At 50.1% G+C, this 18423-nt stretch overlaps 1 protein-coding gene across 1 annotated transcript in view; it reads left to right on the top strand.

The window, feature by feature from the left end:
* The first annotated feature begins 472 nt into the window (after positions 1–472).
* The window catches only part of LOC142583174 (homeotic protein ultrabithorax-like), a 116736-nt gene continuing 98785 nt past the window's right edge, over positions 473–18423 (top strand). The window contains exon 1 of the mRNA XM_075693530.1: positions 473–1130. Within this exon, the coding sequence (XP_075549645.1) occupies positions 599–1130 (532 nt within the window). The 5' untranslated portion in view covers positions 473–598. The remainder of the gene's footprint in view (positions 1131–18423) is intronic.

Below are 18423 nucleotides of genomic sequence, written 5' to 3'. Positions count from 1 at the left end.
CACGAGGAGACGTTTGGCCACATCGGGAGAGGCATCGAGATCAAGCTCGCAGTGACATGATCAGCTTGGGCCGAGTCGAGCGGTAAATCACGGCGCAAAAAAAGCGGCGCGAAGACGACGGCGGCGGCAGCGATGCTTCAAGGTCGGCGTTTATACGCAGCAGGCCTGTGCGACGCTGAAGAAGCGGCCGCGTGGGCCCGCGAAGAGAGAGCAAGTTGCGCGTGCTTCGAGAGCGCAAGAAAAGAGCAGCAATACCGCGGCGGCGGCAAACGCAGCCGGCAGCGGGCGCCGCGTGGAAGCCCGCCAAAGGGAGCGGGGAGGGGGCCGTTGTCACTCAGGTGGCGGCGAGTTGCGCCGCGTTGCCGCGGGGAGGCGCCCGCGGCGGCTGGGGCGCGAGGGCGAGGAGGCGGCCGCCGAGGGGCGTGGGGGCGCCCTGATTGGCCACGGCGGCCAACCTTCCGGGGCCCGCAAAGCTGGAGTCTCGGCGAGCGCCCCGGCCATGGGCGATTTTAATCCAACACCTTGACGAGGAGCGTAAAAAAAGACAAATTGCCAATCCATCCCCCATGTCGGAAGACGCAGCGAGGGCGGCCGCCAGATGATGAACTCGTACTTCGAGCAGAGCGGCTTCTACAACGGCCAGGGGGGCAGCGCGGCGGAACAGGCCTACCGGTTCCCGCAGGGCCTGCTCGTGCCGCCGTACCCGCAGTCCACGGCCGCTGCGGCCGCCGCCGCCGCCGCGGTCGCGGCCCGCGCCGCGTCTTCGCACGACGCCGCGGCCGCCGGAACACCCGCCTCGTACGACGCCGCCGCCGGATCGGCGGCCGCCGCAGCTGCGGCCGCGGCAGCCTGCAAGCTGTACCCGAGCGACGCTGGCGGCGCCTTCAAGACCGAGTGCCTGGTCAAGGACCAGAACGGCTTCGGCAGCGCCGTCAAGGACATGGCCGCCTCGTGGCCCTCCAGTTCGCTGTCGCGAGCCGCCACCGACCCGATGAGGCCCTTCGACGCGTCGGCCGCGGCGCCCAGGGTCTCGGACGCCTGGACCTCCTGCTGCCAGAGCACCACCGCCGCCGCGGCCGCCGTCGCGCAGGCGCCCACCAACGCCTTCTACCCGTGGATGGCAATCGCAGGTTGGTGCGCTGCCGCTGTTGTCCGCCGCGTCTGTAGCTGCATCACCTCCGAGTCAAACAGTGACAAAACATGTTCGTCGTCCAATAACTGCTGTCGGGCAGGCGTCGTCGCACAAACCCATGTTGCTTCACAGAACTCGGAACACTGCTGCCTACTCAGGCATATCGTAGTGGTGTGTGGTCGATTGCACGTGTTGTGTAATGCACTTCCTCTATGAATACGTTCCATCGGCTTCCTTCTCATGTATACAACATATCGTTCTTAGATACGCAGTACAACTGGGAATTCACATAGTGCGCGATATTTGGGATTTCCGTTTGGTGCATGTGTGCTGCATGTGTTTTACAGCACAACTGTGATGCTTCTTTTAGTATCTCGTTCCAGGTTGTTCGTTGACTGTGTGGAGCGAAAGTTCCAATTCGTCCTCTAAAAGCCGCCCAATTCGTGATTCAGCTCGGTGTCCGTTTTCGTGCCGCGTCATTCTGCCGTTTTCAAGAAACATAGATGCGCCTGTATTTTGAACAAACTAAAATCAAACGCCGTTGAATCTATGTGCATGCGTCTTCCCCGATCACAAGCGCCGCATGGTTTCGCTTGAATCGCACTGCTGTTTTGTAGTCAAGCAGCATCCCACCGGAGTTGTGTCTTACAAATATTTGCTTCTGAATATAGTGTGGATTACATACCCGCTTAAACCGTGTATTCTGGTGGGTCTATCAGCTAGAATGTTCGATGGAAGGTGAAGTGCACCACGGCAAAATATTAACAACCCCAAAGACAACATGACTGCTCGCAACGTATACCTAGCTAGCACAGAGATGCAATATGAGTCACGGCGCAATATTGTCAGGTTTAATATCTTTCACTGATTTGGCAATCGTTGATCAGGGACGTAAAGTTTTTATTTGTCCCAATGGAAGTAGAATCGCATACATCATGGAAAGAGGGATGAGGCCGCCCTGAAGTGCGGAGACCGACGCCGAACAATGCTCAATCGCTCCTTTTTGCGCCGCTGTTTGCACATGCCCCCTTGTGCTCAGCTTTGTCAACTCCCGAATCGAAGAGGAAGTGCATCCCCATCTTCATTATGACCTTTCCAGCCGCTGCTGGAAAGCGCGCGGTCGCGAACGCGAATACACACAACAACACACCGAAAGAGGCGGCCGCCTCTCGTCTGAATGGTGCCGCGCCGTGGTCTCTTGTCAAAAGTGGCGGTCCCACCGAAAAGGCCGCCGCCACTTTGTGCGATGGAGTCAGGGCACCATCATCAGTGCGGTGGACGGCCGAGGCCACACAGGAACCGCGGTGGCAGCGGCATCAGCTTGACTTCGCGGAGGCGTGAAGAGAGGGGGCCATTTGCTGTAGCAGGAGTTCAGGCAGAGGAGGGTGAAGGGGGGGGTAGCCTCGAGGGGCTGCGGAGGGGCACCATTGTGGGGTGCACCGGAGGCTCAATCGAAAAGCAGCCGTCTAGGTATACGACAAGCGCAGCCGCTCACCCCCGCGTAAGGCACCGCTGATACCATACATCGCACATCTGCGTGCTTTGGTCTATACGGCGACCATGATGGGAAGAGATGGCTTATGGGGCCGTTTGCAAATTTGCGAAGGGTTTATGAGATCATCGGCGCTTCTTTCTTTTGAAGCCCTGTCGACGCCGAGGGCTGACCCTCCCTTAGTGTGGGGAACCCTCCTTGCATTGGGCCTTCAAGTCTCGCCACTCGATGCGCACGCCAGGTCACCACTGGTTCTCTATCTGTGACGTATTGGAATGGGCTGCCACCGGCACCCATGCTAGTTGGCAGTTAGGGCCACGTTTGTCAAGCTTTGTTCGTCTAGGGGCCTCTTCTGCGTGTACATATACGTGGTGCAGTATTCCATTGTGTGGTTTTCATGAGCGGGCAACAGCACTATAGCGGCGTTCGGTGCCGCGTAACGGCGTTCAGATCGTTGCGGTTTGGATTGGGCGCCGGAAACCGTATAATGCCACCCTGGTTCCATTGCGAATGCCAGAGAAAGTAACTGTGAGTACTGGCGAGCTCTAAGGGAAATAAGCGCAGAAAGCCCGAGTTAATATATTCGTTGAATATCTCGAACTGCAGACCGTGGTGAATTAATATTTTTCTCTAAACGGCGTATCTCATGCCGTCCCCGGCTGTTTGCCGCCGAATGAAGTCTTTTGTTTGCCAAGGCATCCACGTCTGCATGATTACCCATTCTACACATTACGCTTTTATATCGTGCAGCAGATCATGAATTATAGCGAGTCCACGTTTTTATGCACCCAGCACGTAATTCCTGCAAGCGTTGAATAGAATATTCCTAACATTTGTAACGGAGCTTGTATGATGGGCACGCCTAACAAGAACGAGTTTCTAATTACGAAATTCGAATTATGACAACCGTTATCACCGGTCCTTGCGTTACTTGAACTCTGTTCATCTCGCTTTTAGGGATCTGCAGATTTTTTATTGTTTCAGACGGTCATCAGCCATTCCGTCCCTTAACCGGGAAATCGATAAATTGCGTTTATTGCCATTTATGTCGGCAGTATCAACGGCTATGATACTGTACATGGTTGCCTTAAGGCGACCGTTGGCAAATCTGCAGTGCCATCTGAAATGGAGTTGTTAAGGCCTCTTCCTAAATGGTCTCAATTTCCATGCATTTTCGGGGTTGAGTAGTGAGAGAGGCAAAGTACAAAGACATGTACCAAAACGCTGCACTGTCTGCGGAAGTTCACATATATCCTATAGAGAAAGCGGGGTCGGGTCGAAATGGTACTATATAGGCAACTTCAGCGCGGTTCCTTTAACGAAAAACGAAAAATGAACGGGACAGGCCAGCCGCGAATGGCGCATGAACTGGGTGCGTTCACCTATCGCGGCAATAAAAATCGTTCGAGTTGCATAATCTCTTTCGCCGAGTACCGACGGACCAGGTCCCTTACATTCTTCAGCTGTATCACTTTCCCCCACTTTCGCTTTTTTCTTTTTTACTTTGTCTTTGCTAAACTCGAGAGTAGGTATTTGAGATGTTTCCCCAAGTTAGGCGTCCTCTATTTCTCTATACGCTAGTGACAGCGTTGGACGCGAAAAGGAAGAATTAAAAGAGTGTGGTGCGCGCGCTTCGAATACAAATGGAGACGTGACAGAGGAGAGTTCGTGGCGATTCCAACACTGTTATCGGACCAGAAAGGAGAGGGAAAGAGAGAAGGTAGGAAGAAAGGGGGGAGGAAGGAGGCGACCGTAATCAGTGAGCTCGACATGCGAACTCTGGCTGGCGTCGAATTTCTCGATGGCGAAGTGCCCCCTGCCCTGTTCCGTAGTACCACCACTCTTGTGGCCTATTCCGTCACCGCGGATGCATATACTATATCGCCTGTGGCGCCTCGTCACCATCAGCCCGACGCTCTTGGCGCGTTGGGAACGAGTTTTGCACGCAGAGGCAGCAGCGATACCTTCTTACTCCCGTGGTTGTCACTGGCAGCACTTTCAGCGTTATCTTCAACGTGAGTTCGAACGCTACTCGTTTGAATATTATACCAGCGAAACCTGTTCAAGATGCGCGTTGCAGCATTGGAACTGTCCCTAAGAGCAGATGCCAGCTTATCGCGATTTTCAACATAGTAATAGAGAAGGCCGTCTGTCAATGGCAAACAGCACTCAAGAACAACAAACTTTATGAATTCGGCTGGAGCGAAGATGGTGCAGTTTTTCTGACACGGAAGCAATATTTCTAACTTGCTTCTTCGTTGCTCGAGAATGTTCTAATATTTCAAGACTGCTGAGGTTGACCGGACGAGACAGTGACGCAAGTTAACACTGGCTAACACACACCCGCAATGCAATGACATCCTCCATATCTTTACCTCCAGAGTCAAGTTTTTGTGACTCCAAGTGCCGTACGTAGCTAAATAGCGACTGCGATTGTCACTTCTGCAAGCATTGCTACGTTCCCGCGGTGTACAACGTCAGATATATAGAGCTTCTACTGACGGTGAGGGTGGATCGCCTTTTACGCCGTGTTTGCAAATAGTTCGCGCATTTTACAAGCAGAGGGAGTTTCAAGTGCGATGTGTACTTTGTACCTACACGTTTGCGGCGCTTGCTGACGTTCTTCTTCTTCTCTCTCTTTTTTTTTTTTTTTTTTGCGTGTCGCGTGTGTTTTCGAGCAAACAGGATCACATGTGCAACGGAAGTGCATGCTATCGCTTCAATAAATGTGTTTTTCTCGCTTTTCTTACTGCTGATACACATTAGAAGAATATACTTACGTGCCCAATCGTGGAAGAAGTGCCCCAGAAATGTGGCTTTGTTTCGCTGATCTCCAGTTCGTTCGCGAGGTTGCGGATGCTTAAGGCACACGTTCAGTCTGGTTCCCTCTAAAAAAATTGCCCCATAGCCATTTCAGACCATTGAAATTAGAGATAACAATGGAGGAACAAAATAAACGGGAAGTTTTTCACTATCAATGTAATTGAGAGAGTGAGAGGAAAGGCATTCCAACCTATACCAGCACTCGATAATATGAAATTTCGAAATACACCTATGTTAATAACCAGCCGAAGAGGAACTAATTTCGTTGTCGAGATCCTCGGCAGGGAGGGAAGTCTGCTCACAACGTGACAGATGACGTCGCTCCTAAATGGCGCGCAGAGACCAGCCACGTGATTTGCCGCTGCCAACGGTAATCAGCGAGCGCTGTGGGCGTGCCTGTTGGGAACGCTTAGATTGTAGGAGGGACGCGGATAACCTGGGCGTTATGTTAACAATTTATGGGCACAGATTTCCTGAAGACCAGCGCACATTCATGTTACTCAAATTATGGGAATCTATGTGGCTGAATGCCTAGTTGAGGACCAGAGGATATCATTGTTCCTTGCGCATCATCGTTATTAGCTCATGTTCAATGCCATTGGCTTATGATGTCTGAAAAAGCGGGCGTGAGCAATAAGAAGGGAAGGAGGAGGGGGCTAGGAGAAGAATCTTGAAGAAAGGATGGAGTTCAAGTCGACTTGAACGAATGCGCGAAGAGCATAGTGTCATAATCAGAGCGCAAGAACGAACTGTCTCTATAAAACAGAGCATCTATAATTTAACACGAAACTGCGCGGCAAGTGTCTATAGCCCACGTATTTCACTGGATTTGCGTAGATGGAGACGAGCTAAAATGCTACAAGATTATGCAAGATTATGTCGATGAAGCGCAATTGGCCGCTGACATCAAGTATATACAGAGCCATTCGTCCGCAGCAGCAATATTTACGAGCTTGTCTAAGGGCGCGAGACATGCTTGTAAGAATCGGCTGTATAGTACGTAATCAGATTTCATGAGATATCTAAAAGAAGAGCTGCAGTATTTTTATGCCAGCACTACGCCGAGCTATCTTATTTGCGCCCGCCCTCATTGGCTCTGGAGAGCGACGCCGCGCCCACGTTGATCAGGATCGACCAATAGGCACGGCGCACGATAAGAATGGAGTCGAATCGGTCGCAGAGTCCCAGTAGATTATGCGCGCTGGACTCTCGTTCTTCGTATACTGCGTACGTGGCCGTTATCTCGGCGATTTTGAACGCCGGCAACGTTCTAGCAGGGCAGACAGCTCCGTTATCGTGCCGTCTCGTTTTCAATTAACCAAAAAGGCGACCCCGCGTGGGCAGCACATGACGCCGCCGCTCTTTTTTACGGCCGGAGTCGCCCGCTAAACAAAGGCTCTCTGCAGATAGCCTGTTTTGTTCACTCCCAAGTCAAGCACGCACACGGGCGTCGTCGGCGCGACGTTGTACCTTTTTATCTTCCTTCGCGCGCACCTCTGCGCGCCGTATGCGTCCTCGCGTCGCTGAGCCCCTAAATCAGAGCGATGTGCTCGAGCCGCGGCCCGCCAAGACCTTGCACGCACGCTCCAAACGAGGCACACTCGCTCGCCTCGTTTCTCCGCAGCCCCGAGTCGCCGCCGTCGTCGTCGGCGGCGTGTTCTGTGTATTCGGGCCCGAGTCGCTTCTTGACTCTACAAAACGCTTTGACTTTGACTAGCTAGGCCCGCGAGCTCTATTATACAGTGGTTGCCGGATCGTGTGCTTATGTATGTGTGTGAACGTTGCTCGTATAACATGTCTGGTTTACGGAGAGTGTCACTTAAACGGGTCAGGGTTCTTTACGAGTGTCTGAGTGGAAATTACTTTTTTTTTTTTCCTTAGTTCGGTTCTCCATTTTGTACCGTGTCATATGTACGCTCGCTCGTTGCGCTCGCGAATGTGCGTGTTATACTCTACCCTTGGTGCGTTATCTTTATTGCGCGTAAAAACGAGTATGTTCGAGTGGCAACGGTCTTGCGAAGATCTGGAGCCATGATCCAGATGTGTGAGAACGCGAGTATGTTCGAGTGGCTATGGTCTCGCGAAGGTATACGGAGTCGTGATATCCAGGTGTTCGTCCCCTCCTACGAAGATGAACGGAGGCGCTCGTGACTTTTATCTGCGAGAAACGCCAGCAATCTCTGCCTGACGACACGTTTAAGTGAACACGCTTCGGTGCGACAGGTGTACGTGCACTTATCTGTATACCACGCGCTTGGTTCTCGAGCTGCGTTTGCATACAGTTCCCCGAGGCCATTAAAGAAGAGCTTCCTTTTATTCCTGGCTGATTAACTGCGTGTTTGTCTGCAAACTTATTGGCCGTAAATTAATCGACTAAGCTAATTAGACGAGGTGGCTCCGTGAGCTATATCGTCTCCTGACAAGCCGAGTTCGTTGCTGGGTGTTTCGCTTAACTTATCACCAGCGGTTTTGGGGTCCTCATTATAAGAGGATCAGACCCAAGTTTCCAGGTTACCTATTTCGCAACAACGCCGTTACTGTTACGTCACATTATATTGCTGTAAACTGCTGCCATGACAAAAAGTAATGAGCGTTGCCGCGTTTTCGGCGCGAGCGATACGCATATGTACATATAAAGAGCCTGCTAGTCCAAAGGTGGCGTCCCCTGTGCAACGTCCTCATATAGCAGGAAAGCATCCTGTGCTAAAATATTGAGCTTGTGCGAAAAGCTATTGTCAAGGTAGCCAAAGCAAGCTGAAAGTAATGTACGAATGTCTAAAGGAACACTTCTTGCGTGGCACGCTTCCAAAGTAGGCAGGCAATATGAGGCAGCAAACTAGGGTTGTTATTTTAGCTGGCTTTAATGATTGCATGCGACGAAAGCTTTTTGAAAAGGAGAATGGCGTAGTGACGTCTCAGATATTAGAGGGGTAATGGACTAGAGAGAGAGAGAGAGAAAGAGAGGCAAAAGAAAGACGGAGAGGTTAACCAGAGATTGTCTCCGGTTCTCTGCCCTGTACCCGGAGGAAAGGCAAAGGGATGCGATAGGTGAGGGAGAGAAAAGAATGAAACACACACGCACACACATACACACGATACGATACTACTACTACTACTACTACTACTACTACTACTACTACTACTACTACTACTACTACTACTACTACTGCTGCTGCTGCTAATAATAATAATAATAATAATAATAATAATAATAATTCAATGCTCTTGCAAGAAACCGCGATGTTAGTGCCGTTTTGGTGGAGCGTCGGTCCATTAAATTGCGAGAACAGAAGGAGTTCGGGTGACTGGCGTGATGGTCCCGTATTCCACTAAATCTTCGATAGTCCTTGTACACGCCGATGTGTGTACGTCGACTCTCTCAAAGGAATACATTCCGTTTGCTTGTGCTCGAAGGGAGCGAGCCCAGCCCGTCGGGGAGTGGAAAATTTCAGACTGAAAGCAACGAGATCGAACAGCACGGTCGACTTTATTCACGTGATCTTCGTTCCGGTTTTCTTTCTTTCACGACTTCCGAGCTGACTCCATATTCATTCCGCCCAGTTGTCATCGTCCATCGCATAGTTGCACGCGCGTGGGAATGATGTGCAGCTGGGGCAGCTTGCTGCAACCAGTGCTTGCGTTTTCTAACAAAGACGCTGAACGTTCGTAACTGTTACCTGCACCTGGGCGCATAACGTGGCACTGACTAGCTAGGAACCTCTGCTGGAGTTGCGCACCTGTAGGTATACACTTAACGGATGCACGTTCATTCAGAGCGTTCCGCAACTACCATATGTGCCACAGTGACTCTCTCGCGTGCACTTACATCTCATAAAAGGGTTTGAATTTGTAATCTCGCATACACTGATCCTTAATATGCTGATGAAGGCTAGTTGGTTCATATTTAGAACTGAGGTCAAACAGCGCTAATGAGACAAGGACAAGAGGAAACAAATACCACATTCTTGTTATACCATTATTCTTGTCACAACTATACACCGATTACATATGCTTGATGAGTCACATCGCATTATTTTGGGCGACAGAGCCATGGGTACATTACGTCATACAATGTTGTCGGGCCCGGCGTCGCTCAGAACTAACCTGTATGCCGAGTGCGAGCAGACTTGGGAGCTTTCTGTCGCGTCGCAGCGCAAATCGATGAGCTAACCACGTCCACGAATGGTCGGTTGCCATTCTAGCAGCTTTAATCAGACCATATGAAGTCGAAGTTGCTAGCACTTTCCCTGTCGTCGCATCAACCACCACGCTCGTAAACTCTGGCAACAAAGGGAGTGGTAGTCTACTCCTCCCGGATGAAGAAGAGTTTTCGCCAACATATGCTTCCGTTTTAGGATACGGAACCGTGAACATCTTGTTCTGCTACGATGAGCATAACCATTGATTTCTCAGGCTATTCTAAGTGGAATTCTTATAACATTGCACGGACTTTTTTCACATATTGTGTCCGAGAAAGTTGGCCGCGCACGTGTACCGATGCATGATGCTGGCAGTAGAGTATACAGCGCGCAGATTTCTGGCCTTTGTTTCATTTTTTGTATGCCTTGTTTCGCACGTGGACGCCTCTATCGTTTGTTGGAATCACTTCTTTGTGCCCTCGAATTCTTGCCACTGACAAGCGGCTTCAACTTAAGCGTGCTTTCTAGGCAGGAATTGGTATTTTAAATGCTTCGATGAGAATTACACCCTCAGCATACCGCTTTCCTACTTGCTAAGATAGCTTTCCCGCAGTGAGGTTGGCTGAATGAAATGGCGCCGTAGCATTTCGATGGGGGCGTAATGCGAAAACACCCGTGTACTTAGATTTAGGTGCATGTTAAAGAACCTCATGTGGCCAAAATTTCCGGAGTCCCTCATAATCAGAAAGTGGTTTTGGCACGTAAAACCCCATAATTTAATTTTTAACTCAACACTTTGCATATCCTCCTGACAAAACCACAAGGCAAATCTTAATGGATGCACGTTCAGCGCGTTACCGGGCCTATGAATGCGCGGTGGCATTTTTTAAAAATTAATATTATTGTGTGTCTTGGTGTGTTATAGCGATACCTTGTACTGTGTCTCAACGCTTAGCTCATAAGTTCATGGAAAGGAGCTAGCTTTTAAAACCTTAAACGGCTACCCTTATAGGCTTCTCATTTGAATGCTCACATAATTGCTCGAAATCCAAAAGCGCGCGCGCGCCCGTTTGCTGTGTTCTTTTTAGTTCGGCCAAGTAACAGTTGTCGCCGCATGACGCATCTCAGCTTCATGCGTATGACACCTACGAGTGTACAGCGTGCTATAGGATTGTCAGGCTCCCTCTTCGCGAAGCACTGCCCTATAGGAAACATATATTAAGCCGTTACAGACGCCACTGTCCGAAATGAGACGAAAGAAGAATGCCGAAAACGTAAACAATGATTTAAAAATCTAGACTATAGAGCTGAAAAAATAATTCTCAGGATGAACATTAATAGACTAAATTGTGTCCTCTCCGAAGGTCTGCTGTGCGTGTGAAGTCGCGTTACCCTGAGACGTTTTCTAAGCACATGTCGCCTAAAGCGTCCTGTCCTTCGCGGGTTGGTTCCTAGGGGATAGAGGTATCCGAGCATTCAGATTAGTTACAGGAACATGCAGTCTCTTATCCCTGAAGTCAACTCGTGTCTCGTTTCTGAATCTCCTATACGTCTAATAGACGCAGTAGACTTCTCTGTTTCCTTGCCTCGAGGTGAGGTCCACGCGAAGCGATATCGGATTGAGGTACGGCCATTTAAGAGCGTCTACTCTCTTCAAAAGAGCCGGCTTTGGTCGAATTATCGGAGGCGTCGCATATCGTCTTTCTGACGCCTCCTGCTAAGCGTGCCCTCGAGAATCAGAGCGACAGTAATAAACGACACGGGTAGCCTGTATGGACTAGAACTGTTCAGGGACGACGTGCGTGCGTGTTGGCAGTTTCGTGGTTTGAGTCTGCCAAAAAGAACGAAACGAAGAAGAAGAACACAGAAAACAAAAGGCAAATCACGGCAGACATCGTTAGCATGCAAAGCGAGGCGAAAGCAGGCGGTCTGAGGATTCGATAGTGACGCCCCCCCACGGCGTGCAACACCTGCACGCGCGCGGCATGGAACGAAGATCGGCACTTGGCATTGCCAGCTGCTGGCGTGGCGAGCGCTTCCCAGGGCGGAGAACAGGGAGCTGAGCTTGCGATGCAACGAAACGTAAGCTGCAATTAGAACTCGACATAAGATACAGAGAGAGAGAGAGAGAGAGAGAGAGAGAGGGAACTTGGCGGTTGGTGTCATGTTACTTCCTATATGGAAATTAGAGCGGTCCGTCGTCTTAAGCCAAGTGATTTTCTTGCATTTATTTTTGCTTGGTTGCTTGTCTCAGAGATCATCGACCGGCAGGAGGGGGATGGGTAAGCAAAGCATTCTTGGAAGCATATAGTGTAGTAACTGTGGCTTTCGTTATGTGACGATTTGTGTCGTTCTGGACGTGTTCTTTCTTTCTGTCTTTCTTCCTTTTTTTTTTGGGGGGGGGGGGGGTTGTGGTTGACATGCTGCGAAAGGGATCTTAAGAACCTTATGTTGGAAATTTTGTTTCGGCGCTGACAATATTTCACTGAGCATAAAGTTTCCTTCAGTTCGCTCCGGTGACTGCGAGAAGCTAGGGAACACGGCTGTCCTGATGTGGAAGTTTTCCACTTATGTTTTTCTTCTTTCTTTTCTTTTTTTTTCTTGAGACATGTGTAAAGTTTTTCCTCTCTCCCTTGCGAGAAGTCGAAAAGTAGGCCCGCTTCTGGTTGAGATTGTGCTTCGCATCCTTGGCGTTTTCGAGGGTGCAAGGTGGATTCTTACGTCGCCTACCTTGAGTGACTTGCTCATACATCAAATATGGTTAAATACAGCCCCCACAAGGATGCCTTGCTTAAAGTACATGCACACTTGCATTATCTATAATGCCTCCTTGTGCGCTACACCTTTGGCTGTGGATCGCCCGCACACACAATCTTTTTCCTTACGTTATTATTTTTTTCTTTTCTCTCCTTAACTGTTCTTCCCTTTCCCCCTCCCCAAGTGTAGGGTAGCCAACAAGGCAGGTCCTTAGTTCATCTCCTTACCTTTTCCTCTTCGTTTCTCTCTTTCTCTCTCTACACATAACGCGGAAATAGCATCGACTACGAGCGACGCAAGTGACGAAAACGACACATATTCTGGCACTCCTTGAATGAATAAGCGAATTCATTGTTAAACTTTTTTTATATTATCTTCTTGTATATTTCCTGTACCTTCATTTGTTCCTGTGTTTATAAATAAATAAATAAACAAATAAATAACATTTTCATCTTCCTTGCATTGCGCGTGCTTGCAGCGTTCGGCGCAGAATCTCACACAACCCAGTGATCGTGGCAGTCGCATCGGTTCTCCAATCACGTTCCCTCGACAAGGCGTGAAGCCAGCGAGGCAATATAATCGACGAAGCATGCGCGTTAACTCCGTCGAATAGCTTCCTACAGCGCGCCGATATATACGATGCGTGGAAGAGGCGCATATACATGTATACCCGGGCGAATGTAGCAATGCACGGCCGAAGACTCCAGCGCGCTGTACTCTATAGAGAACTTGCGGGACGATCCGGCGGCGCAACTTAAAAAGCGTGCAAACCTTGTTTACTGCCTTCATGTAACCACTGGAACGGGACGGCGGAGGAAATAAAAAGAGGGGGAGAAGAGAGAACAGCGCGCGCTTCTTTATGCAACGGGCCGAACGAGAAGCAGTCGTTCATAACGCTCGCGCGGATTAGGCGAGCGCCATGGAACGCGCCGGCACGACGCGAGATACGGCGGTGACGGCGATCTGCATACGCATGCACGCGACGGACGCGCGGCGGCGGGCGCGTCCGCGGTCTGCCTCGTGCTGGTGCACCCCCCTCTCTCGCACCCCCCCCCCCCCCCCCTCCGGCCGGCCGCGCTGCAGCTCCACATTATAATGGCGAACGCTTCCAGCATGCATACGTGAGGTGAACGTGGCGTCCTCACGCGGATTATACGGCAAAGTTTCGAAAGAAAAGTTGAAGAAAGGAGAGTTCAGGGGAGGGGGGGGGGGGACAGGCTCGTGGACAGATATAGTATTAGAGTCAAAAGGAAGCTCTCCATTGGGCTGGTTCGGGTAATCGCAGGTACTCTTTTCTTCCTTTTTCAGCGTTATAAGGACGAAATTTGAATACTCGAACTGCGCAATCTTGCCGGCCGGAGTAACACAGCCTTGTTTCCTTATAGTGTCGGCGCGTCCGATATGCTGTGCTAAGCTCGTATATGGCGCACTGGTGCCTGTAATATGCGAATGAGCGCGCGCGCGCGCGCGAGTTATAGTGTACGCACGCTAACTGCGTACGCGATAGAGTTTGTATGGGTACGTTAGGAGAAACATGCGCGCAGAATGGGGGAAAAAAAAAAGAAAAAGACAAGCGAAAGCTGCGAGTGAAGGCTCGTGCGTGCGCAGTGTTGCAGATACGCGAAGAAAGGGAATGGCGATGAGAAGGAGACGCGGGAGCAGGGCAGATATTCTTCTTCGGACTTCTTGACCTGGCGTGACCTTTTCCATAAATCAGGTCGACGTGGACGAGAATGTGGGCTCCACGCAGGGTGGGTTGTAGGGCGCGCTCGCACTATATAGCGAGGGTCCATCGCAGCGCGTCGGTGGTGGCCCCCTTGATCCAGACCGGATTCGCGCGCTGTCATCTTCCTTCTCCCGATTCGCGGTGGCAGCGAAAGGGCAAGAAAACGGGGGGGTCTCGAAGAAGTCTCGACTCTCTTTTGGCGAGGTCCTTTGTACGCTGACGGCCATGCCGTCGCGAACAGTGCCAACAACTGTTAGGGCCGCGCGCGGAGGAGGTGGGGGGCGGGGGGGTGGGCAGCGCCGACGGTGGCGCCAGAAAGCGGTGCCCTCTTGTTTTTTTTCCGCGCGATGCGTTGCCTGAGTTGCCCGCCTGAGGCTTGAATAGCCTCCTTCATGTGCGTGTATATATGTACGCGCGGCGTACCCGCGTAGTGGAAGCGCGGGAAAAGCGCCGCCCTAGCGTGCGGTGCGCGCAACCGGACTGCAATGCAGGCTGCGTCTCGGCGGGCACGTTGGCATGCACGCGATTTTTTTTGCCCCCGCTGAGCTGCTGTACTTGCGTCCGGGTCGACGAGACTATAGAGTATTTTTTTTTTTTATGCGCCTCAAATATCCCTTTGCTCTCCTCCGAAACGATGCGGGGTTGTCAGGAAGTTGTTGGGCTTAACGTTACAAAATTGCACTGCCGATCGTTTCGGAGAGGACTCTTGAGGTTTGAATGCCTTCGCTTTGATTCTCGGGGGAGCGCTGTCGCGTACATTTACTTGTCAAACGCGCCGCCAGTGGGAGCTTCAGAGGTGTTCGTTGGAGAGGCACGATTATGTGCCTTAAGGAAATGTATGTACGTGTGGGGCTTTTGTATAGCTGACACGGTAACTGGGACATCCATAAGCTACGCTCAAATCTTCGTTCTTATTTCGTTTCCCGAACAGCGGTCTAAAATCATAATAAAAAGAAAACACATAAAGCTATGTGCATTCATTTAGAAAGTGTGAATTAGGATGTACGTATCTTTTGAAATAATGACTACACGAATCTGTCACCCTGGGTGTAGTCGAGTGTCCCACGGCTTTTCGCGGACCAAAGTGATGCTGTGGTGAGTGGCTTATTCATGTAGTAAGCAGCGACGATGTGCGAACATGCTTTCACAATACATCAAACAGGGGTACCGATTGTGTATTGGAAAGTCAGGTAACGGGGCAAAAAGCATAGAAGGTGTTCGCGGGTCCTTGCAAACGATGTTAACACATTGTTGCATCTACCAATAGCGTTCCGCATGAATTCAAGACAGCTTCACCTGAACGCAACACGTCACTTTTCTCATTTCGGAGGCACACTTCCCCGCGTTGCACCCCTGCTCACAAACTGCCTTCTTTGTTCATTGTAAAAAAAAAAAAGAAGAAAGAAAAACGCGAGAGAAATTCGAAGTGCAAAATGCTGACGCTTCTTATTCGCGCGTGACGTAATAACGGGCGCAAGCAGCTATACGCGCATATAGGCTGATTTTCAAAGCTGGCCACGCCACTGCATTGCGAGAAAGTTGTCTCGCAAGGAGGAAAATAGGCGCACACTCGCCGAGCATAACTTGAACATGGCGACAGACTGTGACAAGCCTGACTATTACCGCTGTAATTTCAGGCGTAATCGATTTCTCTCGCTTGAAATTGCCTTTGTCCTTGCCGAAGAAGACAAATTACTTTATGCATGCGCCTGCGCTACTTCGTGCGTCACTTATGCTATCCCGCTGCAATATATTTAACAAAAAGTCAGGTGCATATACATTCTTATCGTTTCACATTACGTGCGCCAGATTCTTTCGCAGCATGCAGCCTCTGAATAACCGTGATTTCTGCATACTTTCAGCCTGGGGTACCGTTGACTTGCACTCGTCCTTATTAATCCATTTTGGAAAGATGTTCCCACGTGCTATACTGTGTTTCGGCGGCGTGTTGTCGAAGCATTCGCGCAAACACGGGCTTCTATATTATACTTACGTCGTTCTACATCACGTGCTCTTTCTCACCGTAACATCGGCATTTAGACGACCACGTCTGCAAGCGGTGGAGAAATCTAGCGGAAGTAGAATGAATGCGCATATAGAGATCACCTACACGTAACGTAACGCGTTGTACACTTGCAACTTCCATGCACTATGCAGCTGGAGACCAAACGGACTGAACGAAGGTGTGCTTTTTTTCTTTTTTACGTCGCTAACGGTGCTCCAACATGGCGGCCACGTTGACGTCAGTGCAATCCATCTATGCGCAATGAGAGGAATCTCGTACACCTATAGATATACAGATAGCCGCTCGCACGCAGCATGTCCGAGGATCCTCAGAGGGCGCAATCGCGGAGTATAAGGTTCAGCTCGAGCACAGCTGCAGCCTCTATCTATATACGAGGGCAGTAGGCATCCGCACGCTATACTGCTGCGCAATGGACACGGGCCGGCGTATCACACCGGCACACACAACCGGCCTGGCGATCGAGCGCAGTTTTGGCGAAAGGGCTGCTTGCCTGTGGCTCGTGCTCATATTGTTGCTGCTTTTCCGGGAGGCAATTTACGACGATGAGCGCGCGCGCTGTTCCGCCACAGGCGTGGTCGTTTCTTTGTGCTCTCTCTCTCGCTTATGCGCCGCCGCGTGCTGGCTGGACCTTTGAGCACTCGTACATCTCGCGTCGATGGAAGATGTCGAGAGACAGCGGGAGATATAACCGCTCGTGCAACCGCCCCTTGTAGAAATGCCTAGTGTTCCTGGATCTGCTGGCTTTCTAGATTTTTGTTTTTAAGGCATGTGTGCACAGACTTTAGGAATGCCTGGTGCGTTCCCATCATTCGCGCGTATGGACGTTTCGCACTGCTGAAAAGATAATGCGTGTTATATACGTATATGTTGTGGGTGCGCCACCGTGGCTCGACAACGTTTGCGGGGTCTTAGCAAGTTTTGAACGACCCTGTTTCTTGGAACGAGAGATAATCGCGGTTTCTCCAATCTACCGTGTAGGGAGGATTGTTAAGCTAGAATATGAGCACAAGCGCAACACAGGTGGACACGCCAACTTGAAGTTCTCGCGCTATGGCTCAAAGTGATGTCGTGATGTCATGTATATATATTCAGCAGCCTCCGCTAGGGACACTTTAATAGGTCGTTGATCAAGAAAAATTCTGTTACATTCTAAAGGAGCAAATGAATCAATATATAGGGGTGTTTTCGTAACGCTTTCTGCACGAAAGCAGCCTAAACATTTAAAAATGACACAATGAGATCTGGCGCATCATACTGAAGCATTGGCCCTGCGCGGTGAGCGCAAAATTTAATGGCAAACTTATTTTCCGTCCCCGCAAACCCTCCGTGCCCCCTCCCCCACTTTTGCATTTCCCCCTCTCCATACACTGTAAAATAATTTACACCCTAAAAAGTGAAAAAGGGTGTAAATGTGTCTATAACTCACACCCTTTAGGGTGTCCATTATATGGATAACACCTTAAGGGTGTGAGTTATAGACACATTTACACCCCTTTTCGCGTTTAGGGTGTAAATTATTTTACAGTGTAGTGACCAACGCTTTTCCGCTCAATAAATTAAAATGGGGCCTCAAAGGAATGCTTCACCAGTCTAATTTAACAGTGCTCTTTCGTACCCCTTTAAATATTAGCGCACCTGAGGCGCCAGCTAAACTTCCATCTACAATTTCTGAACTATACATCAAAAGCTTTCAGTGTTCCATTGGAAGACTCTGCAGTAGATATAGAGGAGCGGTTCACAAGCAGCTCCTATTTCAGAAATTGAGTAGGAGTGTTATTGAAGTACATACCATGAAATTCTGGACAGCGTTCTTTATCGAAAGGTAAATGTCAGCTACTCTGTTATCACCCTCTGCCAGCTCGTGCTCCTACTCTATATTCTACCTCAGGGGCGCTCGAGTCTATCCTATAGCTTGTAGTATAGTTATGCAGAACTGTCCTCTTATCCTGGCCACACGAAGAAACTGCGTGATGCCCCTGTACGTGCCTGTGTGTGCGTACTCGGTGACAGTGCAGCAAGTCTAAGGCTCCAAGTGGGCGACCTTGACTTTTGAGCTCTCATACACGTTAAAATATTGTTGTGTATAGAAGTGATGAAAATAAAGAAAGTGTTCAGAACACGAAGAAATGTTCCTTGATTTCACTTTTCTAGCTCAGCCCTAAGGTGGCGAGCATATAAGACTTTGTGCAGCACGAATTGCCTGCTATATGTATACTCATATATAGCAGACTGGTTTACCTCCCTGCCTTTCCTCTGCTTTCTCTCTCTCTCTCTCTCTCTCTCTCTCTCTCTCTCTCGTGGCACCAGCATTTTAGGCCATGGGTGCAT

The sequence above is a fragment of the Dermacentor variabilis genome, chromosome 5 (assembly GCF_050947875.1).
Source record: "Dermacentor variabilis isolate Ectoservices chromosome 5, ASM5094787v1, whole genome shotgun sequence".
NCBI lineage: Eukaryota > Metazoa > Arthropoda > Arachnida > Ixodida > Ixodidae > Dermacentor > Dermacentor variabilis.
This window is presented reverse-complemented; position numbering and strand designations above follow the sequence as displayed.